The sequence below is a fragment of the Schistocerca nitens genome, chromosome 10 (assembly GCF_023898315.1).
Source record: "Schistocerca nitens isolate TAMUIC-IGC-003100 chromosome 10, iqSchNite1.1, whole genome shotgun sequence".
Classification (NCBI taxonomy): domain Eukaryota; kingdom Metazoa; phylum Arthropoda; class Insecta; order Orthoptera; family Acrididae; genus Schistocerca; species Schistocerca nitens.
In genome coordinates this window covers 224,755,078-224,780,256 of record NC_064623.1, presented here as the reverse complement: position 1 = coordinate 224,780,256, position 25,179 = coordinate 224,755,078, and the positions used below count along the sequence as shown (strand labels likewise).

Sequence of the window (25,179 nt, the reverse complement as noted above, 5' to 3'; positions counted from 1 at the left end):
TGGAAGGAGCGCGCGATTGGAGACGGTGGCAGTCGTGTGAGATTCTCGTAATGAGCCAGTCATCTTCATAGTCAGTGTCTATGAAACGGAATGAAGCAAACAATTGAAAGACCCTCCCAGCTGCACCATGATTCCGTGTGGTTTCATGTACTGAAGACGGTCAGTCCCTCGCTATGATAAATTCGTTTATTGTTCAGAAAGGTGTTGATGCAATTTCTGGCCCTGTGAAATCCTGCTCGATTACACAATGGCACTTTGCATTTGGAGTTGACTACTGGTCCTGAAGCACAACTGCTTGCAGTTTCGCTCCTCCATGATCATCCTGCTCATGTTGAGGTCCATTGAATACTGACTTCTTCCCATGGTATATTTACACTAGGCTGCTTGACGGTCTGAAACAAAGGACAGAAGGAATACTCGCACGAAGACTTCTTACGCCTCTCCAGCTAACAAACAACTGAGTCTTCCTCTGCCAACTGGGAAGGCTCCAAGAAGTCAAAGGCAAATGGTCTACTCCTTCGCTGACTGGGAGATCCTCTTTGACAGTGTCGCCATGCGGTACTCTCGCCCGGCCGACCTCAATGTTGCTGGTGCGCAGCACCAACTGTTTTTGTGCCCTGGACTCCGCAGATCAACAGAGAGAGAGTGCCAACGCCTCTGTAGATCTCCTGGAGCAGGATCCTCTAGCCCTTGTGCCCTGTAGCAGTGAGTCTTCAAAGTTGGCACTTGGCAGCCGCCGAGGTGACTCCCCTTCATTTTATCCCTCCTCCCCTTTCCTTGTTATGGCTCTTCTTCAATGGAACATTCGTGGCCTTCGATCAACAAAGAGGATTTACGGCTACTCTTAGAATCCCAGTGTCAGGTTGTTCTCTGCCTCCAGGAGACTAAATTCCATCCTCACAACTGCTTGAGCCCTTGCATTTGTTCCTGGTCCATTGTAACCTCCCCCCCCCCCTCCCCCTCCCCCCAGGTTCGGCATTCCATAGGCAGCCATGCTGCTCATAAGGGATGTCATTCATAGTCAACACATCTCCCTGACTACCCGTCTTCAAGCTGTTGCAGTTCACCTTTTCCTTCCTCACATGAACTTTTCTCTTTGTACTGTTTACATTCCTCAGTCATTCGATGTCACCAGGGCAGATTTCTCCCAGCTTATTAGGCAGCTACCTAACCCCTCTCTACTGCTTGGTGACATAAATACGCTAATTACATTTCTCCTCTTGCGACAGAGGATACACTGTGACACACAGCCGTCACTATTTTGGGTATTCTCCTAGCACCGAATACCACTAATCCATTTTCTATACTCCCGCAACCTCAGGAAATCTCTAGCAGTCGCCTTTCTTTCGGCACTCGCGGTGTCACACACAGGGCGCGCAAAATCTCGGACACCCCTGTGTTATGTCACTTGGCGGAAGCAGCGGCCAGTGCCCCTCGCGGCAGGTAGTGCCTAACAAAGGGACAAACCAGTCTGCCACCCTACTCCAGGCTGCTCAGCGGAACGCATCAGAGCTTTTAGCAGCTCACTGCAACATCCAGTCTTTACCTGCACATTACGAAGAACTTAGCCTCCTCTTCAACCAACTAAACTACCACGTAATCCTCTTATCCGAAACGTGGTTGAAACCACACATATCCTCTGCATCTATTCATCTCCCAGGGTACACATTTCTTAGGGCAGACAGATCAAAAAAGCGAGGTGGCGGGGTCGGCGCATATATACGAGCAGATCTCAAAGCGAAAGTCTTATGTACGTCAAATCCTGTTGAGGAAAAAGAGGCTGAATTCATGTTCATTGAAATAAATATACACAGTCGGAAATTCTTGACTGGCGTCGTGTACAAGCCGCCAAAAATAAGCTCAATGAGTTCCTTCCAGTCGGAATTACATTCACTTCAGTATCAATACGAACATGTAATCGTAATGGGTGACTTGAACATAGACCTGCTAAGAGACACTCCCTCCGCAATAAACCTAAGAAGACTGTTTAGTTGCAATAGCATGAACATTCTTCCATTACAACCTACACACCATACGGCGCACAGTCATACTCTTATAGACGTAATCGCAACGAAACAGACTGACAAAGTAAGAGATGTTGGTCAAACATCGGCCCCTGGCCTCTCAGCACATGATGTAATATTCCTGGCCTACTCTGTGCAGCCCCCAAGGATCAAATCGCGTTACATAACTTGTAGGAACATGAAACGTATTGACCTTGACGCTCTAACAGCCGATTGCTCAGAAATCTCATGGCATCAAATAATCAGAAAACCCACAATCGACGGCAAACTTAATGAACTTGGTGATAAACTCACTGCCCTCTATGACAAACATGCACCTGTGCGCACAATCCGTGTAAGAAAATCTCCTGCTCCATGGCTGACAGCTGAATTACGTCAAATGATGACTAATAGGGATGCTGCCCACAGGCGTTTCAAGGCAGATCCGAAACCCGAGCGTTTCGAAGAATATAGAAAGCTACGGAACAGAGTGAAACAATACATTCGCAATGCTAAAATCAGGCACGCTCGCTCCCTTGTATGCAGCGATCTGACGCCCACGACTCTATGGAAGAATCTCCGTAGCTTGGGGGTCGGAAAGGCAAAATCGGAAACTACTTTTCATGTGTCAGCTAACGAATTAAATGAATTCTTCTCTGCACCTCTGAATACCAGCACGGCTGATAATTACCGTCCACAAGAATCCCCAAACAGGATAACTAACAACGATACCTTCCATCTAAAACACGTAACAACAAATACGGCAAGAAAAGCAATAATGAGAATCTCTTCTGATGCAATAGGCAACGACAGTATCGGTATAACCATGATTAAGAATGTTGCCGATATCTTAGTGCCTGTCTTAACTGACATATTTAATTTTTCCCTCGTAAACGGAATATATCCCACTGCATGGAAAAGAAGCCTAATTCGACCCATCCCTAAGATCGAAAACCCGCAACTGCCTAGTGATTACCGACCAATTAGCATACTGCCTGCTGTTTCCAAAGCACTTGAATATATTGTTCATGACCAAATCACTGAACACTTGCATGAATTCGGCCTATATGACAAATTTCAATCCGGTTTCCGTAAACATCACAGCACAAACACTGCTCTAATTAAAGTAACTGATGACCTGAAATATGCCATCGACAATCGAAAGGCAACAATATTGACGCTACTGGACTTCAGCAAAGCTTTTGACACTGTTAACTTTGACATATTGCTCAGAAAAATGCAACAGCTTAATTTCTCTGATAGTGCAATGAGATGGTTTGAAAGCTACTTAAAAGACAGACAGCAATGTGTTGTCTGCGTAAATGAAAAATCTTCCTGGAAACATGTTTCCTCGGGAGTGCCACAAGGATCAGTCTTAGGACCACTTTTGTTTTCTTTATATGTCAACGATATTTCGTCGGTTCTGTCCTCCTGTAAATATCATTTCTATGCCGACGACCTCCAGCTCTACCTAAGCGTCAGACCTGAAGATGTAAACACTGCAATCGCTCAGATGAATGATGACCTGTCTTCAGTAGTGACATGGGCGAAAAACCTGGGGCTTAAATTAAATGCAAAAAAGACGCAAGTAATCTTAATAGCCCATCAGAAATTAATAAGTTCAGATTTCCGCGAACGGCTACCTCCTATTCTGCTCGACGGTACTCCAATACCATATCAGAAAACAGTGAAGAATTTGGGTGTAACTTTGGATGAGCATCTCAACTGGGCGGAGAATACAGTCGCAGTGTGCCGAAAGACGTCTGCTTGTCTCTATGCTCTCAAAAAGTTTCGGAACATATTTCCACAGGACTTGAAACGCCAGCTCGTGCAAGCACTCGTTCTACCGAACCTCCACTATTGTGATGTGATTCAACAAGGCATGAGTAGTGAAAACAAAAGACGGCTAGAGCTAACCATGAATGCCTGTGTGCGTTACACCTGCAACATTCGCCGATACGATCATGTTAGTGCTTCATACTCCGAGCTAGGGTGGCTGCGGCCGGACAAATTGCGTGACTACCACACTCTATGTCTACTCCACCGACTCCTCGTCGCGCAAGCACCCCAGTACCTTGCTTCAGAGATTAAAAACCTGTCATGTCATCATAATCGAAATACGAGGTCACTCTTATTTGGTATCCTAACTGTGCCCACTCACAAAACAAAAACTTTTGCAAACTCCTTCTCAGTTGCCGCTGTCCGCCTCTGGAACAAACTGCCCCTTACCTTGCGCAAAATTCAATATCCTGCTGCTTTTAAGAAGAAGTTGAAGCATTTCCTACTATCATCCTCATAAAGTTCTCCACAAAATTAATGTACAAGGGCAATCCCTTCATCTGTCAAATAGCAAAGCTAGCGTCTCCTATCTTGCTCCCGAGATGCCTTCCTTTTCATCTATATCTATTAGCCACGCAATATTCTTTTCCTTTATATTTCCTTAATTATGTTTCATCATGTCTCTTTATTCTTCTCCTCCCTTCACCATGAGTCTCCCTCATACTCCCTGCTGCCAGCACTCCTACCTCAAATCTGTCTGTTCAATAATGTCTAATTATAACAGTACTTGTGATCTAAGAATATAAACTCTATATGTATGTATTTTTCCAGGTGTACCCTTCAAATTGATTATTTCACTTTTTGTACTAGATGTAGTTTAACATGCCTACTAAAACATATGAATGTAAAATAAGTAGAATGCCTGGTTAGATGTAAGAGAGGGCCTGATGGCCCTAATCTTGCCAGGTTAAATAAATCAATAAATAAAATAAATAAAATAAAATAAAAAATAAATGTGCACCGTCCCCTTTGGGGTTGTCCCAGAACCTGTCCGAGAGGTGGCCTCTTGGCTGACCTTCTCAATCAAGTTAACCTCCTCTGCCTTAACACAAGAGCAGCCATGTTCCTTTCAGACCTCTCACACACCTATTCCCATTTGGACCTACCATTCTGCACTGGCCAGCCTGCCCATAGTCTAGAGTGGTCCATTCTCTTTGACACATACTCGAGCGACCATTTCCCATGTGCTATCCATTTGCTGACTCCTACCCCACCTACATGCACACCCAAATGGCAGTTTACTAAGGCCGACTGGAGGCTTTACTCCTCCCCGGTGACCTTCGATGAACAACATTTCCCTAGTTGTGACGACCAGGTGGAATATCTTACAAACATTATCCTTACCACCACAGAACGTTCAATTCCTCGCACTGCCTCTTTACCACGCCGTGTCCCGGTCTCTTGGTGGACCGAGGCGTGCCACGACGCAATTTGTGTGCGGAGACGTGCTCACCGCATTTTTATCCATCATCTTATGATGGCAAACTGCATTCATTGTAAACAGATGTGTGCACTGTGTCGTTGCATTCTTTGGGATAGCAGAAAAGCTAGCTGGCTTTCGTTCAGTAGTTCTTTTAACAGTTTCACTCCCTCTTTCGTCATGTGGGCCAACCTCCGGCTTCTCTCTGAACCGAGATCTGTTCCCCAATTTCTGCCCGACTGTACCTGGTGATGTCGTAGTGCACCCTACTGCTATCTGCAACGTCACGGGCTGCCATTTTGCGAAGATTTCGAGCTCCTCCCACTGTCACCCTGCCCTTCTCCGTTGGAAACGAGTGGAGGCGGCTCGGGCGATACACTTCTCCTCTCAGAATTGTGAGTGCTACAATATCGCTTTTACTATGAGGGAGCTAGATCGTGCTCTCACTTCATCCTGATCCTGAGATGGCTTTCTGCAGAAATCCCAGACTGTGGCCGTGTTTTTCGATCTGGAGAAAGCCTCTGGCACCTGCTGGAGGACCGGTATCCTCCGCACACTCTACACGTAGGGCTTCTGTGGCTACATGCCCCGTTTCCTTTTCTTCAGGAATTTGTAAAAGACCGGGTTTTCACGGTATGTGTGGGTTCTGTCTTGTTGGACACCTTTACCCAGGAAAATTGCGTGCCGCAGGGTTCCGTCCTGAACGTCGAACTCTTTGCTGTTGCCATTAACTCTATAAAGACATGTCTCCTGCCGGGCATCTCCAGCTCCCTTTTCGGTGACAATTTTGCTGTCTAATGAATGCAGTTCTCCACGAACCTGTCTCATCGAGCAGCATCTTCAGTGATGTATCGATCGCCTTTACTCTGGAGCATTGACAGTGGCTTTTGTTTTTTCACTGACAAAACCCTCGGTATGAATTTCTGGTGGCGCAATTGTTTTCTTCCACTGTCTTTACATTTTGGGCCTTTTGCTCTTCCATTTGTTTAAGCTACAAAATTCCTGGGGCTCATGCTTGATAGGAAACTTTCTCGGTCCTCCCACCTGGCAGCCCACTGCCTAAGGTCCGTTAGTGTCCTACGTGTCCTCAGTGGTACTTCCTGGGGAGCAGATCGTACCGCCCTCCACCATTTGTACTGGTCCCTTGCCCATTCGTAACTAGACAATGGGTGTTTTTTACACTAGCCCGCTTGAGAAAGTATGCAGAAGCTGCCGAATTACCACTGTCCTACCGCCGTGACTTTCTCCTCGGCAGATGTGCGTGCTGTTTGTCTATCTTGCGTGGCCACCCATCCTATGCCACCTCCTTCGGTTACTCCTTTGATCGTCACTATGAGGTGCGTCCCTCTTGTCTGTTACCTCGTGGAGTTTGCTCTTGGCTCTCGCTCTGGCAACTTAACTTCACACTACCTGCCACTGTCCCAGTGGGCGTGAAGCTTCAGTGCCTCGACTTTGTGCGACGGCCTCGATTCACTTCCTAAGGACACTACTGCAGCCTCACTCTATCGCCTTCAGTTTAATGACCTTAGCACGGAATTTTGCAATAGCACCTTTGTATACACTGGTGGCTCTCAGAGTGACCGTGGTGTTGGGTGTGCCTTCATCATTGGCACAGGTGTTTTTCAGTTTCGGCTTCTGGAACACTGCTCAGTATTTACAGCAGAGTTTTTCACCCTGTATCAGGCCACGCAGATGATCTCGAGACACAGGCTTTTCAATTGCATCATCTGCTCCAACTCTCTCAGTGTCCTTCAAAGCCTCTGTGTATTGTACACTGCCCATCCCTTAGTGCAGCGGGTCCAGGAAAACTGTCACTTTCTCACTCTTGATGGGGCCACTGTGATATTTATGTGGGTTCCTGGTCACACGGTTCTGACAGGAAATGAAGCAGCTGCCACTGTTGCCGAGGCTGCAGTCCTCGTACCTCAGCCCGCGAGTTCTTCTATTCTCTCCGACAAACTCTGTGTTGCCGTCTGTCAGCAAGTGGTGTCCCTTCGGTATCACCACTCGTCCTCCCTTTAGAGGATCAAACTCCGGGTTCTTAAGCCTCTCCCAGCGGCTCGGATGACCTCCTCTCGGTCCTCTTGCCGCGAGGAGATCATTTTAGCTAGGTTGCGCATCAGGCACTGTCTTTTAGCCATTGCCATTTGTTAAGCGGTGCTCCCCCACCACTTCGTACTCATTACGCTCTACTTTTGACAGTCCGCCATTTCCTGACAGAATGCCCTTTTTTTAACACCTTACATTCTCGTTTGCACTTGTTGCTCGAGTTATCCGCCATTCTAGCAAACAATACTTGGGCTGTCGACTGCGTTTTACCATTTATCCATCGTAGCAATATGGCGAAGGCCGTATAATTTTCTAGTTCGGGACCTCCATTTCCCTGTGGTGTATTTTATAGACCTTTCTCTAGGTCCCCGTTTTAGCTGTGTTCTTGTCAGTAGTTTGGGGTTAATGTGTAGTCGTTTTTAACTACTCTCTTTGTCTTCGTGTTCTACAGTTTTGACATGCGCACGTATGATCCTAGTTGTTTTTGCACCCTAAAACAAAACAAACATCAGATTTTGGGGAAAACTGAAAGACCATCAAACATCTATTTTTAGGGGTTCATTTTGCTGCAACTTGAGGTTGTACCAAATTATAGTGTGGAAAAGTGTAATTTTAAATGAGAGATTATTATTATTATTATTATTTTCTGGTGTCAATTTCAACTAGAATTTATAACACACTGTGTTTTTCTCATTATTCAGTGTGAAGTTGACATTTGAAGATGTATCCAATTCGAGAGCCCAGCACGTTGAGCTGTCACCAAATGATGTTGGCTTTTCGAGGACAGTAAATACGGGATACAAAGTACCAAATGAAGATTCTCCTTTTGCGAAAGGAGAACGTGAGGACCGTGCTGTGCTCCGTACGGTCGCAGTTGAGGAAGAGGGAAATTCAGACCTGGAAGAGGAAGGCTCCGAGGATGCAGAAAGCGAGGAGCAGATGGTGACGTGCGACACGTGCCGGAAAGGGTTCCCCTCGAGGAAGGCGATGGTAGGCCACACCTGCAAGGCAGCTGACGTGGTCGCCAGGGAGGGCACTGCGCTGCCGCCCAACGCGTGTGCCGCCTGTGGGGAAGTGCTGGCGACTGCGGAGCTGGCGCGCCGGCACCCGCGCTCGCAGGAGTGTCCGCACAACCGGCAGCTGCCTGGTGGCAGGGCCAGGGATGTGTCCGAACCGGGGAAGTTCGCTTGTGACCAGTGCCCGGCGCGGTACGGTCGTCGCAGCCACCTACTGCGCCACCTGCGTGTCCATAGTGGTGTCAAGCCCTTCTCCTGCTCTACCTGTGGTAAAGCGTTCCTGGACCCCAGCTCTCTCAAGGCACACGAAGCCACACACACGGATGAAAGGTACTTTTTAAATTTTTTATGTATTTGTGTATTTTCTATGGATCCATACATTGGTGAGACCGTACATAATTTTTTTTATGTATTTGTGTATGGAAATCAGGGAAATATCAAGGAAATTTGTAAAAAAAAAAAAACCTGGAAAAATCTCGTTTTCGTCTCAGTAGATGAAGTAGAAGTAGATGAAATGGTTTGTTTACTGAGATGTCGTGCGTCGTTGCTGGCTGGACACAGCTGAGAACATGCCCTGCTTCCCTACTCCCTCATTCTTCTGGCTTCTCCCCTTTGTACCACTCCCCTCAGCTTGCAGTCAGTGTTGCCACCGCTTCTTGCTGCTAGCCTAGTAGCTGGTGATGAGAGGCATGAGGAGTGATTCATTTCAATTTGATTCAGGAGTGGTTCATTTGGATCTGATTCTCAGAGATTGTTGGTGCAGCGGCTGGAGATAGCAGTCATGAGTGCATAAGTTGTGTCTGAGTGAGTGTGCGAATGTGTGTGTGCTCTCATTTTCTGGCCAAGGCTGTGGCCGAAAATTGAGTTGTGAGAGTGTGATTGTCTTTTCTACATGCCTGCCTGCAGCTCAGCGGTCATCTTTACGGTGAATTGTTACCCATCCTATTTAGTATTGATTCTCAGAGTATTTGCACAAGTTATCTGTTGCACGGATTGATCACGGCAATCTCACTTGATCAACATCCTGTCTGTGACACGTGAATAGCTGGCCATACGAGTGGATTCCTGCGACGGGCCAAAACTGCAGACCGTGTCTGCGGGTATCTCTTAATGGATCGGACGTGCCATTCTGAAGCTCATCGTTTCCCACTAACGTGCAGGCCATGCTCGTCGGATGTAGTCTCACCAATCTGCCTGCAGGCTCACCACATTGTACAGTGTGGCATTTTATAGACTTTTATTTATTGTAGTACATTTTGTCACTTTGAGAGTAGCTTATATATTAGAAAGTATGGACAATAAAAAGAAGAAAATTGTGACAGTCACTGGCAGTTTGTATGCTATATACTCGTATACTTCTCAAAAGAAAATTCACACAATACCTGTAAAATAATAGACATAACACAGGGGGTAATAACTGAACATAGTAGAACCAACATTTTATTGGCAATCACTTATAGTTTTAGTTTACACAACTTTCCCCTGCCTTATACACTTGTTTCAAGAGGCCTACTTTTTCTGAGGTTATTTCTGAAATCAGAGAACGTGTTTTAAATCTGGTTTGCGAGTCCAAGGAAATGCATATTTTTGTGACCAGATGTGTTTCGTTTTATTGAAGTACAATAATAACAGTGGTCTTAATGAAACACACATACCATTTGGCTTGCTTTCTCCATCGGAAAACAGTTCATTACAAAAGATGTTGATGTTAGTTGTTAAGATTTTTGCTCACATGCGAGAGAAATACAGAAGTCCTTACATTTTTTGTCAACTTATATCTTTACTGACCCTTGAGATCTCAAAATTTGTCAGGGAAAAATGCTAAAACTTGTCTGGAAATCAGGGAAATATCAGCAAATTTCACTTGGGGAAACTTGTGCCAACTCTGAATATGATTACATATGCTTAAATCTATAGGATTGTTCATAAGGATCTCCGAGTTTCAGGAGATGACTGTGCAAAAACTATGAGACATTTAGAAAATAGACACGTTATCTCCAAGTTTTAAACTGATATTGTGGGAGCTTAATATTTATGAAGCAGTAAACACTACATCTACAGCTACATCTACATACGTACTCCGCAATCCACCATACGGTGCATGGCGGAGGGTGCCCCGCACCACAACTAGCATCTTCTCTCCCTGTTGCGCTCCCAAACAGTACGAGGGAAAAATGACTGCCTATATGCCTCTGTACGAGTCCTAATCCCTCTTATCTTTGTGGTCTTTCCGTGAAATATAAGTTGGCGGCAGTAAAATTGTACTGCAGTCAGCCTCAAATGCTGGTTCTCTAAATTTCCTCAGTAGCGATTCGCGAAAAGAACGTCTCCTTTCCTCCAGAGACTCCCACCCGAGTTCCTGAAGCATTTCCGTAATCGCATGATGATCAAACCTACCAGTAACAAATCTAGCAGCCTGCCTCTGAGTTGCTTCTATGTCCTCCCTCAATCCGAGCTGATAGGGATCCCAAACGCTCGAGCAGTACTCAAGAATAGGTCGTATTAGTGTTTTATAAGTGGTCTCCTTTACAGATGAACTACATCTTTCCAAAATTCTACCAATGAACCGAAGACGACTATCCGCCTTCCCCACAACTGCCATTACATGCCTGTCCCACTTGATATCGCTCTGCAATGCTTTACACAAATCACAAATCCTGTCCAAGTCTATATGATAGTCCAAGTCTAATATGATACTTAGACTCTTTCCATTCACATCTCCGGATGTAACGCTTGATATTGAAGCCCCGTTAATTAGTCTTGCAACTTTTCCAAATTAATTGGCCTTGGAGGCAGGAATGTGTGATCTTTGATGTAACTCCATAAGAATCAATCACACAGAGTTGTCAGGTGACCGTGGGAGCCACTGAAGAAGAGGAGAGTCACAACGCGAAGCACATCCAATCCGATGCTGAGGCAGTTGGCCATTGAGGTAATTGTGCACACCTGGGGGAAAGTGTGGTTGCAAAATGACGCCTCCATTATCGTGTTGTAATTGTGGCATAAGCTATTGCTGGAGCATGTTCGGGTACATGAAATCAATCAGTATCTTAATTTAATCTGCAGTATTTTGGTGTCCAAAGACAGTTTGTTTAATTTTTTGGATCACTTTTATTTGTTACTTTTGGTTCAACAACTCCTCAGGATCCTCCCTCAAACCCGCATATCAAAAAATACGTTTTCTTGTAATCTAGAGTTTTCATTGTCCACCACTCATAACTGGACAAAAGTATGGCAAAGACCAAAGTTCCATCCATTTTTATTTTTGTTAGTAGAGTGTTTTCTTTCTTTTAGTGATTTGCCAAATGTAATTGTAACTGATTTTCCAAATTGCACCCTTCTTCTTATTCCCTCAGTGCAGGAACTGCTTTCTGTCGTCACAGATCCTAAAGTATGTATTTTACTGATTTCCTCAGTGTTTTTTCCATCACCATTTATTTTCATTCCTTTTAAATTTTTTGTTTTCTTCAAATTTAGTTGTTGTTCAGATGCTCCAATTTTAATTCCAGATTACAGACAACAATATCAAAATTGCTAATTTTCTTTCTAGTAACTGTGACTGTGATAATAAGTTGGCAGATGAAGGCTTCTTATTTTTTAATTCCCTATTTACTTATTTCCTTTGAGATACAAACATTTCATAATGGAAGTTACAGTGTGAGGGGAGATATTTTGTTATCCATAAGAAACTGGATTATCACTTTTTTATAAATCATTATACGCCAATTAATATTACTTTGTGACTGACGTTCCAACGATTCGAGTGATAAAGGCCAGCCACTAGTCAGTCGCAATTCTTTCTCGAGTGCCATGTGCTGGCTGGATTGCCTGTTTTGTAGGCGTGTACAGCACTTTGTGAAGTGTGGCTGACTGCGCACTGGCAGCACTCCTTCCTCCATTGCAGACTGTGAGTCACAAAGTAATTTTTAATGCAGTATAATACATTATGAAGAAATGTAACAAAAATATTATGTATTTATTGATAACTAGCATAGCACCTGCTGCTTCTCTTGTGTAGCCCGTGTGGTCTACACAGATTTGTTTGTTTTTTCTTGAATTAAATTTTTATGTTGTTCACAAATTGTAACACATTCTACACTTGTCATGCTTATTGAGGCTATAGAAGCAGGGTCTTCTCTGGATGGACTTCTGACCGTAAACCAGTTCTGGTAGCTGGACTCCAAGGTTTTTGATAATTATGCCTTTTGTAGACTTGTGAAAATATTTCATCCCCTAACACCTTTCTTTATATCTAACTGAGAAATGAAATACCAATTTTCATACATTTAGCTTTAAACATTTTTTTAAGATAACAAAATATTTTCTTAAATGTTTGCGCCTTCTAAGAGGATGAATTTGGAAAAAAAGAAGGAAAAAAAAGAAATTAACTTGTACTTTTTTTAAAATTTCTAACAGAAAAGCCAAAATGCACATTTTCTTAGGTTTAGTTTTCTTAGGTTTAGCTTTGAAAATATTTTTGTAATGAAATAATTTCATACAATTTTTCATCCCCTATTTCATTTCATTAGGCAGCTGAATTTTCAAAAACACTGAAACATACTTTTTTTTTATTGGTAACCGAGACATCAAATACAAAATTTCATAGATGTAGCTTTAGTAGTACTTTAGTAGTTCTTTAATAATGATTTATTTTCAGAAAAGCTTTCGTCCACTATTTCACTCCCATAGGGTTAGGCTTCTAAAAATGCTGAAACAGGAATTTCTTTGAAACTTTCTAGCAGATTACAACTGTGTTGTGGATCGAGACTCGAACTCGGGACCTTTGCCTTTCGCGGGGAAGTGCTCTACCATCTGAGCTACCCAAGCACGACTCACGCCCCGTCCTCACAGCTTTACTTCTGCCAGTACCTCGTCTCCTACCTTTCAAACTTTACAGAAGCTCTCCTGTGAGCTTCTGTAAAGTTTGGAAGGTAGGAGACGAGATACTGGCAGAAGTAAAGCTGTGAGGACGGGGCGTGAGTCGTGCTTGGGTAGCTCAGATGGTAGAGCACTTGCCTACGAAAGGCAAAGGTCCCGAGTTTGAGTCTCAGTCTGCCACACAGTTTTAATCTGCCAAGAAGTTTCATATCAGCACGCACTCTGCTGCAGAGTGAAAATCTCATTCAGGAATTTCTTTATTTCTGACTGAGAAATCAAATACCAATTTTTGTAGGTCTGGCTTTAGTATTGGCTTAATAGTGACATATATTCAAAACAGTCTCATCCTGTAGGGGTGGAATTAAAGAAAAGAAACCCTTCTTAAATGATGCCTACAGTGTAAGACCAACACTCTCTCCATAAAGCCTTTCATATATAGAGGGAAAAAAAGGTTAGTATAACTCAGTTTTAACTGACTGTTGGTGCTGTAAGTGTCCCAAACTGCTGCCTCTTGATACTTAAACAGTATTCTAGCTGTAAGTTTTTAAGTTCCTGTCTATGAGGAACTGTCAACTAACCATTCTGACATAGATAGCTCGGTGTCATAGACCTAGGACGCTAGACTCACATTCTTTAGCACGTCATTTCAGATACATCCAGATTTAGATTTTCCATGGTTTCTTTAAATAGCTTTGGGCAAATGCCGGTGCGATTTTTTTTTTTTTTTTTTTTTTAAAGAACAAGTCTGTTTTCCTTTTCCAGTATGTGCAACTTGTCTTGTGTTTCTGTTGAATTCTTCATTACAGGTCATTGAACTCTGGTCCTCCTTCCTTTTTCTATACAAACAAAGAATTTTCATGATTGAAATAAAAATTTCATGTTCATATTTCTGTGAAAATATCACCTTGTTACTCGGCAGATTTTGAGGATATGTTCGTATTTCATCTGTTCACTTTCTTTAGGCTCACCTTTCTTTTCCCCATTCTCCTGATGTACTAAAAACAATCATTCGAGCATGTGTATAGTATGAACAACAGTATTAAAAAAAATAGCTGTAGTTCAATTCAGTTGCCTAAGTCCTTGTGTGGCTTTGAATAATGTACATTGCTCTGTAATTTTTTCATTGTTATGCTGCTAGTGAATTTTTGATGTAGCATGAAAATATGTGAGCTGTATTGATAAAACTGGGGCAGATGAGATCAGACTTTAATGAGAAGTTCATTGCAGTACATTTAACTCCCTTCATAAATACTGATAAACTGTACAATTGGTGTATGCAGTTTAAAAAGTAATAGCAGAAATAAGAACCCTGCCCAGTGCTAGACAGCTGTAATAAAAAAAGCTGCCGTAGCACCTAATAAAATTGGTAATTAAGTGCACATTGAAGAAATATTCTTATCTGTTTTGTTAACACAAAGAGCAAGAGTAACACCTCAGTGTGCATGCTGTAGCTTATTTTATTATCTGTTAAACAAGTGCCAGTGTTATGACAGATCATTTCATTACAGTTGATTCTCACTGGGCAGTGTTCTAAACTACTGCTTTTAAACTGTTTTTATACCAATTGTACTTGTGACTACGTGTCACAAGTCTTGTTTGCATGTCATATTTTGGTGACTGGACAGCTTGGAGGCCTATCCTTGTGCATGTCAGATACCACTTCTAAATGTCATGATGGCCAGTATTTATGAGTAGTGAATAACAAACAATTCCAATATCACAATAGCAGAAATATTGCCATTTCAGAAATTTTGTAAGTGTGTGGTACCTATCCAAAGGAGAAAAGCAATATTGTAAACTGTTGAGGGTCTTAATGACTCATTGGAGAATTTTTTACGGGGTTTCACTTTCAGTGAGTAAAGATGAGCCACCTGTAAACAAAAAACTCACAAGGGCCTTATGGGCAGGCCATTTGCGATTTTCTTCATTCTTTAAACACCAGTGGCCAGACATCAGTTTTCTAGAGCAGTATCAAGCAATTCTCAAGCCCAAAAAAGTGCTGTTAACTACAAAATATTTCTGTTATGTTAACATATACACCAGTAGCTGAGTGCGTAATGTAAGAGTCTTGTGTTTGTGAAGTCACTGGTTCACTTCTTGTCAGTAGCAACTTTTTGTTTACTTTTATTTAATTTTTGTATTTGTTGTCTAACAGGAATATTAATTAACAAATATTGAATGATATTTTTTTTTATATAAATACTGTCTTTCTATGTGTGTTTTTGGAGTTTATGTGTGCTCAACAGCAAAGGTTATCAGAGGGGCCGTCTTTCTATTTTTTAACTTATTGTTAAAGGAAAAAAGTTAAATACGTCAATAATAGTGTTCAATCTCTAGAACTAAGTATTCTATTTTCTATTTGACTTTTGCATTTTTGTACCAAATTTCTGAAATATATAATTATTGTGAATACTTAGATTTCCATGCAATTACTAATTAAAAATAAGGAAGAATATTACCTTTACTGCAAACATGATTCAATATTTCTTTGTTAAAATTTCCATTTGTTAGTAAATGTGGAATTTATATTAAAATTGCTGAGGACTTGCCTACTGGCAGCTGTGTTAACAGTTTACAATTTTGTGTACTAAACAGTGCTTGGAAACAAGCAAAGATTTCTGTAAGAGTCTTTGATAATTTTGTATATTGCTTTAGTGAAATTGATGTCAAGGCACTGATTTCCAAATCCTATAAGAAGGAAAAGAAATCAAAAAGGACCAGTTGTTTGTAAGATGCTGTATTTACAAGCAGAGGTCCCCAGGGGTGTGATTGGCTGTTTGAACCCAAGCATACAGTGGTGTAGGTTAGGATTAGTGGTTTCACATGCTGCAGCAATTCACACTGGCGGTCCCTTACTTGTGTATATTGGACATAAAAAAATTTCAGAATTTTTAATAACGCATTAGAACCTTGAAAATAGCTTTGGTAACAAAAAGAGACCATAACCTTGTGGTTAACTGGCTCGTATGTTGAAGGTTGTGGATTTGAATACCACTGGGTATAATATAGATTTGTTTTTACAGCTGAAATAATTATTTTTATTAAATTAATTGGTTTAAAAACATTTTTTAAAAATATGTGATCATTTGCTGCATCATTTTAATCATCACATCAGGTTTTTTATATGCTGTCATTTTGTTCATTTGAAATCTTTGCACAAATTGGCGGTCGTGTGCGCGAGGTGTGCTTGCTTTTGTGTGTGTGTGTTTTCTTTTCTGAAGAAGGCTTTGGTGAAATGCTGAATGCATAACAGTCTATTCATTGTGCCTACCTGTGCAACTGTGTGTGTCTTTACAGTGAGTAACAACCTATCCTTTTTGTAATATTGTTAATATTCCATCCTGCAGTTTTCATTGTTTAATTATTTTTATATATTTACTTCAGTTTAATTTCTTCCTTTTCATCGCTGTATATTTTTGTCCTTTTTGCTTCAATTTCCATTTGTTTATGACAGCTTCCTTTGTTGAGATCACCATTTATGCTTTTTTGTCGTTGTGTGAGAACAATTTGTTTGAAATGTTTGTATGGTTGCTGGCTGTGGTCATCTGTCCAAAGACTGGTTTGTTGCAACTCTCCATTCTAGTCTGTCCTGGTGTCCTGGACCTGATCATATTTGCAACCTGCATCCCTTGGAATGTGTTTACTGTATTTGAGTCTTGGCGTCTCCTCCATTCTTAACCTCCCCGCCACCCACACACAAACACACATACTCCTCCCCATTACCAAATTGTCATGCAGGTGGGTGGCCACTGCTGATGATATATGGTATCTTTTGTTTTTTAATGCTGCCACGTCTTCTTTGAATGTGATCTCAAACGATCTGCCTATATGGTCTATGTTCAATTTTGTACACACATGTGTGATGAAGTGGGTTTCACGTGCTGATATTGTGGGGTAACTTCTGTCTAATCTTGTTTTCTGTGCTAAAGGATATGTTTACGTCTTTTTGTTTCAAGACACTTGCAATCTGATATGAAATGTTACCTAGAAAGGGGACTGTGTGGAAGATATTGTTTTCTTTTTCTTTTTTTGTGAGATGATTGCTTTGCCGCTATTGAGTGTTTCACAGTGTCAACTATGGAGCTGTTGTAACAATTTGCAAATAGCTGTCTGTTTTGTTATTTCAATTTCTTGTTCATATTTGTCTTCAGAGAGTGGTGTTTTGGATTGCTCTATTGATCATGTACTGGAATGCTACTATTTTTTGGGGATATAGGGTGACAAGAGGAGCTGTGGATTGTAGTGTGTTGTGGTGGGCTTCCAATAGATTTCAAACAGATGTCTGTTATTCTTTATTCTAATGATTGAATAACTGTATATTGGTAATTTTTACTTATGGACCGTCTGACAGCAACTGAATAAAACACAATTTTAGTGCCATACGCGTTTCGCCTTTATTTTCTGCAAGGCATCATCAGTGGCAGGTTGTGTGGACAATTTCTTACATATTACGCTCCTGTTGCATTTTTGGTGTTGTTCTTCTTCTTATGAATGCCAATTTGCAATTTTTTTCCCACATTCCACAGCACTATGAACTGAACGCTTGTTTTAATGCAGTGTTTTGGTTTCTGTTCAACTGAGGGAGCAGGACTGCAAAAGTTGAAGAATTGAATAACTGGTTCAACTCATTGATGTCAGCTTTTGTGCCATTGGTTAAAATGATATCATCTACATATCTGTATTAGTAGATGATATTTTTGGGGAGGTGCTGATTGGAGTTACTTATAAATATTTCACCTAACAAACCGGAAAGTTTTGAGCCTATTGCCAAGCCATCTGTTTGTAGATTTTATTGTTAAATTTAAAATAGTTGTGTGAAAGTGTGAATTTGAGCAGGTCCATTAGTTTAGTAATGTGAGTTGAAGGGATTTTTTTTGTGCTTTTGTAGGTTGGCATTAATGATCTGTAGCGTTTGATCTATTGGCTCAGAGGAATAAAGATTTTGTATATCAAATGAGGCAAGTGTGGCTCAATCAGGAACTTCCATGTTTTTGACATGTGTAAATTCTGCTGTGTTTTCAAGTGTTCTCTCGTTATTGAATGTGTATGCTTCTTCGAGAATTTTGAAGAGCATTTTGTTGAGTTTGAATGTTGGGCTGTTCCTACAGTTCACTATAGGCCTGATGGGGGTCCCATTTTTGTGTGTCTTTAGTTGTGATCTAAGGCAATGTGCTTGTGGGCTCATTATTACAATATTTCTTGTTTCTTGGATGGTGAGTAGGAAGCTGATGATGTTTGAAATGTGTTCAACCTCTTTGTGTATTATGTCTGTTGGATCTTTATGTATTTCTGTTATGTTGTTGGTTTGGAAAAGATCTATAGTTTTTTCTATGTATGGTTCTCTGTTAATTACGACAGTTGTATTACCCTTATCAGCTCTTACAATTATTGCATTATTCACATTTAGTTTAGTCTTAATGGTACGTGTAAGGGCTTCTTCTCTTTCTTGGTATGCCGGGAATGGTTTTGCAATTTCCTTCTCAATAATTTCATTAATTTTGTGTCAGGCTGCTATTCTGTCATTTTACTTCTAGCAACAGTCAATGAGCTTACGTATTCCTTCCAAATAAAAGGTTTTTGGTTGGCTGTGAATCAAATTTGGCACCACATTTTGCTTGTCCATATCTGAGCCAAATCTGCGACCACGCGTACCATCTTTGGTCCAAACAAGTGAAAGTCACTTGGAGCAAGGTCTGGGCTGTAGGGAGGGTGTTCCAATACCTTGAATTTCATCTTGTTGATGGTTTCAATAGTGTGATGCAGCATGTGTGACTGTACTTTGTCATGCAACACCACCACCTTCTTCGACAGCAAACCTTGGGATTTGGTGCAAATTGCTGGCTTCAACTTCTTTTCCAGCAGTTCACTATATCCTGCACTGTTGATAGTCGTCCCCTTTTCCATGAACTCTGCCAGTATGGACCCCTGTGAGTCCCAAAAAATGGTTAACATAACCTTTCCTGTAGATGACCCCATCTTGAATTTTTTCCTCATCAGCGATCCAGGGTGTTTCCACTGCATACTCTGGCGTTTTGACTCGGGCTCGTAGTGATGCACCCGTGTTTCATATCTGGTGACAATTCTGCTCAAAAATGCATCATCTTTGTTGTTGAAGCAAGTGAGCAAGTGTTGACAGACCCTAACACGGGTGAGCTTATGGTTGTCGTAAGCTTTCTTGGTACCCACCATGCACAGATCTTACGGAAACTGAGGTCGTCGAGGATGATGTGATGGGCGGAGCCGTGGCTGATATTCAAAGCAGATGCTACCTCATTGACAGTGATTCACCAGAACCATCTCTCGAGCTTGCTGAATGTTGTGATCTGTAGTGGAGGTTGATGACCATCCCACTTCCTCTTCATGCGTTACACTTGTTCGACCACTTTTAAATTTCTCAATCCACAAAAGCCCAGCTTTACGTGATAGTGCACTTCTCTCATATTGCAATGATAGTCTGTGATGAATGTCTACCCCCTTTGACACCCTCCGACCAGAGGAGTTGGATCACTGTCCATTGTTCTTCCTCTTTGGTGCACACTTCTAATGGAGCTGTCATACTATATCTGCAGCAGAAGGAAGAACAATGGCCGAAATAAGATCAAACTGTCACAGCATTACCACTACATTATAATAATGACATGTGCGAGAACAGAAGATAGTGTGCACAGTGTAACAAATGTTATGGTAAAAGTGTAGATAATTATCTTAAATAACAAAAATGACTATTTACAATAGTATCATCTCTGTTTTCAGCAACTGCCTTCGTTAGTAAATCTGCAATTCACACACACACACACACTACACACACACGGCACACACGTGCGCCTTAGTATTTTCCATAAGTATTTAATTATGTTACAATGACATTCCCCAAATGTACAGGGGATAGATCTCATGAACAAATATACCATCACACCAACAGCTTGTCCCCCCTGTCAGCTTGAAACTATATGTACATCAACTAATGGCACAAACTGTACATCCATCTGCATATTTTAAAGCATTAACCAATGTATTACCCCAAACTTTACAAGTAACAGATGTATCCTAAGAACCCCTGCTTTGGAAAGTTTGCTCCCTTCCAATCACTCATTACACCATCTCTCTCCCTCTCACTTTCTCTTTCTCTTGCCCTCGCTCTGCACCCAGCCTTTCATTTCTATCTGTGAACCCCAACCAAAATTGTTATTTGTGTACAATGTTAATACTGTAAACAACATAATTATTGTACTTAAAGGTTGCAACATGTCACCTCATTATATAAACGAATATGAACTTTAAGCTATATAAACTTGACAAAATCAGATTTATATACGACCTAAAATATTTATTCCAACACATGTATAAAAAAACCTCCAAAATCCTTTAAATTTATCCTGTAATAATGTTGTTATGGTGTATATTATGTGTACTTTGTGATAATGTTTCTCTTCTGCCTTATGATTCTTGCACCTAATAGTTTCCCAACATCATATTTGTTTACAAAATATGACAGTATACATGTGATGTGTTACGGCAGTGAAAGGAACCTGTGACCGTTGGAGATACTATATTTTACTTATTTTATTTTTACCACTAGATATACATTTAGTTTTTTGTCAAAAGAAACCCAAAACTGTGTTCTGAAATAGTGTTTGTTTTCTTCCACTAGACAGCACCATAAGGTCCTCAAAAATTGTAACACACACACACACACACACATCATACATCATGCTAACAAATGTAAATCCACCTGATGATGGAAGTATAAATCTTTGAAATGCGTCATGGAGATAAATAGACAGTAACGGTAACAGTAAACTTGTTGTTTCATTTAATGTCAATAATGGTCATGGTAAAGCCTAACTTAAAATGTTCGCATTTAATAGTCTCCTTTGAACCATGGATCTTGCTGTTGGTGGGGAGGCTTGCATGCCTCAGCGATACAGATAGCCGTACTGTAGCTGCTGCAACCACAACCGAGGGGTATCTGTTGAGAGGCCAGACAAACGTGTGGTTCCTGAAGACGGGCAGCAGCCTTTCCAGTAGTTGCAGGGGCAACAGTGTGGATCATTGACTGATCTGGCCTTGTAATACTAACCAAAACGGCCTTGCTGTGCTGGTACTGCGAACGGCTGAAAGCAAGGAGAAACTATGGCCGTAATTGTTCCTGAGGGCATGCAGCTTTACTGTATGGTTAAATACTACTTGAGAGGATGTCGTTATCAGGAGAAAGAAAACTGGTGTTCTACGGATCGGAGCGTGGAATGTCAGATCCCTTAATCGGGCAGGTAGGTTAGAAAATTTAAAAAGGGAAATGGATAGGTTAAAATTAGATATAGTGGGAATTAGTGAAGTTCGGTGGCAGGAGGAACAAGACTTCTGGTCAGGTGACTACAGGGTTATAAACACAAAATCAAATAGGGGTAATGCAGGAGTAGATTTAATAATGAATAGCAAATTAGGAATGCGGGTAAGCTACTACAAACAGCATAGTGAATGCATTATTGTGGCCAAGATAGATATGAAGCCCACGCCTACCACAGTAGTACAAGTTTATATGCCAGCTAGCTCTGCAGATGATGAAGAAATTGAAGAAATGTATGATGAAATAAAAGAAATTATTCAGATAGTGAAGGGAGATGAAAATTTAATAGTCATGGGTGACTGGAATTCGTCAGTAGGAAAAGGGAGAGAAGGAAACGTAGTAGGTGAATATGGATTGGGGGTAAGAAATGAAAGAGGAAGCCGCCTGGTAGAATTTTGCACAGAGCATAACTTAATCATAGCTAACACTTGGTTCAAGAATCATGAAAGAAGGTTGTACACATGGAAGAACCCTGGAGATACTAAAAGGTTTCAGATAGATTATATAATGGTAAGACAGAGATTTAGGAACCAGGTTTTAAATTGTAAGACATTTCCAGGGGCAGATGTGGACTCTGACCACAATCTATTGGTTATGAACTGTGGATTAAAACTGAAGAAACTGGAAAAAGGTGGGAATTTAAGGAGATGGGACCTGGATAAACTGACTAAACCAGAGGCTGTACAGAGTTTCAGGGAGAGCATAAGGGAGCAATTGACAAGAATGGGGGAAAGAAATACAGTAGAAGAAGAATGGGTAGCTTTGACGGATGAAGTGGTGAAGGCAGCAGAGGAGCAAGTAGGTAAAAAGACAAGGGCTAGTAGAAATCCTTGGGTAACAGAAGAAATATTGAATTTAATTGATGAGAGGAAAAAATAAAAAAATGCAATAAATGAACCAGGCAAAAAGGAATACAAACGTCTAAAAAATGAGATTGACAGGAAGTGCAAAATGGCTAAGCAGGGATGGCTAGAGGACAAATACAAGGATGTAGAGGCTTATCTCACTAGGGGTAATATAGATACTGGCTACAGGAAAATTAAAGAGACCTTTGGAGATAAGAGAACAACTTGTATGAATATCAAGAGCTCAGATGGCAACCCAGTTCTAAGCAAAGAAGGGAAAGCAGAAAGGTGGAAGGAGTATATAGAGGGTCTATACAAGGGCAATGTTCTTGAGGACAATATTATGGAAATGGAAGAGGATGTAGATGAAGATGAAATGGGAGATGTGTTACTGCGTGAAGAGTTTGACGGAGCACTGAAAGACCTGAGTCGAAAAAAGGCCCCGGGAGTAGACAACATTCCATTAGAACTACTGACGGCCTTGGGAGAGCCAGTCATGACAAAACTCTACCATCTGGTGAGCAAGATGTATGAGACAGGCGAAATACCCTCAGACTTCAATAGGAATATAATAATTCCAATCCCAAAGAAAGCAGTTGTTGACAGATGTGAAAATTACCGAACTATCAGTTTAATAAGTCACAGCTGCAAAATACTAACACGAATTCTTTACAGACGAATGGAAAAACTAGTAGAAGCCAACCTCGGGGAAGATCAGTTTGGATTCCGTAGAAATATTGAAACACGTGAGGCAATACTGACCCTACGACTTATCTTAGAAGCTAGATTAAGGAAAGGCAAACCTACATTCCTAACATTTGTAGACTTAGAGGAAGCTTTTGACAATGTTGACTGGAGTACTCTCTTTCAAATTCTGAAGGTGGCAGGGGTAAAATACAGGGAGCGAAAAGCTATTTGCAATTTGTACAGAAACCAGATGGCAGTTATAAGAGTTGAGGGACATCAAAGGGAAGCAGTGGTTGGGAAGGGAGTGAGACAGGGTTGTAACCTCTCCCCGATGTTGTTCAATCTGCATATTGAGCAAGCAGTAAAGGAAGCAAAAGAAAAATTTGGAGTAGGTATTAAAATCCAGGGAGAAGAAATAAAAACTTTGAAGCTCGCCAATGACATTGTAATTCTGTCAGAGACACCAAAGGACTTGGAAGAGCAGTTGAACGGAATGGATAGTGTCTTGAAAGGAGGATATAAGATGAACATCAACAAAAGCAAAACAAGGATAATGGAATGTAGTCGAATTAAGTCTGGTGATGCTGAGGGAATTAGATTAGGAAATGAGACACTTAAAGTAGTAAAGGAGTTTTGCTATTTAGGGAGCAAAATAACTGATGATGGTCAAAGTAGAGAGAATATAAAATGTAGACTGGCAATGGCAAGGAAAGTGTTTCTGAAGAAGAGAAATTTGTTAACATCAAGTATAGGTTTAAGTGTCAGGAAGTCGTTTCTGAAAGTATTTGTATGGAGTGTAGCCATGTATGGAAGTGAAACATGGACGATAAATAGTTTGGACAAGAAGAGAATAGAAGCTTTCGAAATGTGGTGCTACAGAAGAATGCTGAAGATTAGATGGGTAGATCACATAACTAATGAGGAAGTATTGGATATGATTGGGGAGAAGAGAAGTTTGTGGCACAACTTGACTAGAAGAAGGGATCGGTTGGTAGGACATGTTCTGAGGCATCAAGGGATCACCAGTTTAGTATTGGAGGGCAGCGTGGAGGGTAAAAATCGTAGAGGGAGACCAAGAAATGAATACACTAAGCAGATTCAGAAGGATGTAGGTTGCAGTAGGTACTGGGAAATGAAGCAGTTTGCACAGGATAGAGTAGCATGGAGAGCTGCATCAAACCAGTCTCAGGACTGAAGACCACAACAACAACAACTTTGAGTGATGCACAGTTTGCCCAGTGATCCTCCAAGTTTTTCATGCTGTCGGAAAAATAGGTTCTGTCAAACTGCGCAAAATACTCGTTGATTGTAACTATCAGTCCTCATTTGATGAAAATTTCTTTCCAACAAGTTAGAGACCAGGAAGATGTCACTTGGGGCTAAGTCTGGTTAATAGGGTGGATGAGGAACCAGTCCAAAGCCAAATTTGTGCACTTTCGTTATTGTTGTTATTTATGCATGGAGGAGCATTATCCTGGTGAAAGAACACTTTTTGTATGCCATTCTTGTTCTTTTTTTCAGCCAACACAGGTTTCAGATGATCCGACCTTGAAGCATAATAGGATCCAGTTTATGTCTCTGCCTTTCTCCAAGTAATCTATGTGGATTATTTCATGGGAATCCCCCCCCCCCCCCCAAAAAAAAAAAAAATCTTCGCCTACTTTGGTGCACTTTCTTCAGCCTTTTTCCATTGATTTTACTGCCACTTTGAATGTGATGTGTAATAATGGATCCAGATTTCCTCGAGTCACAAAGTCTTGCAGATTGTTATTGAACATTACCAGTCATTTTGAATCTTCGGTGCTTGTCTGATCATGTTCAAATGCATTATTCTAAAAGTATGTGGTCTTCAGTGATGGTGCAAAGTCTGCATGAGCTTCATACAATTCTGTTTTGATTTGTGTGGCAGTCCAACCCTTCAAATGAAAATGGTTAATAACAGCACAAAATTTGGTTTTCTCCATTTTCAGTCACAGTCGACACACTAACCAATTCAGTTGACTGTCAACAATGAACTGTAGACTGTACATTGTTGAAATTCTTTGTGATCCTTGGAATAATCAAGCTTAGCAGTCATGAAGGTGCAACAGTAATG

At 41.3% G+C, this 25,179-nt stretch overlaps 1 protein-coding gene across 1 annotated transcript in view; it reads left to right on the top strand.

Moving 5' to 3' along the window:
• The window catches only part of LOC126210028 (zinc finger protein ZFP2-like), a 78,698-nt gene that overhangs the window by 52,352 nt on the left and 1,167 nt on the right, over positions 1-25,179 (top strand). Inside the window, exon 5 of the mRNA XM_049939131.1 lies at positions 8,013-8,657. Coding sequence (XP_049795088.1) covers positions 8,013-8,657 — 645 coding nt within the window. The remainder of the gene's footprint in view (positions 1-8,012; positions 8,658-25,179) is intronic.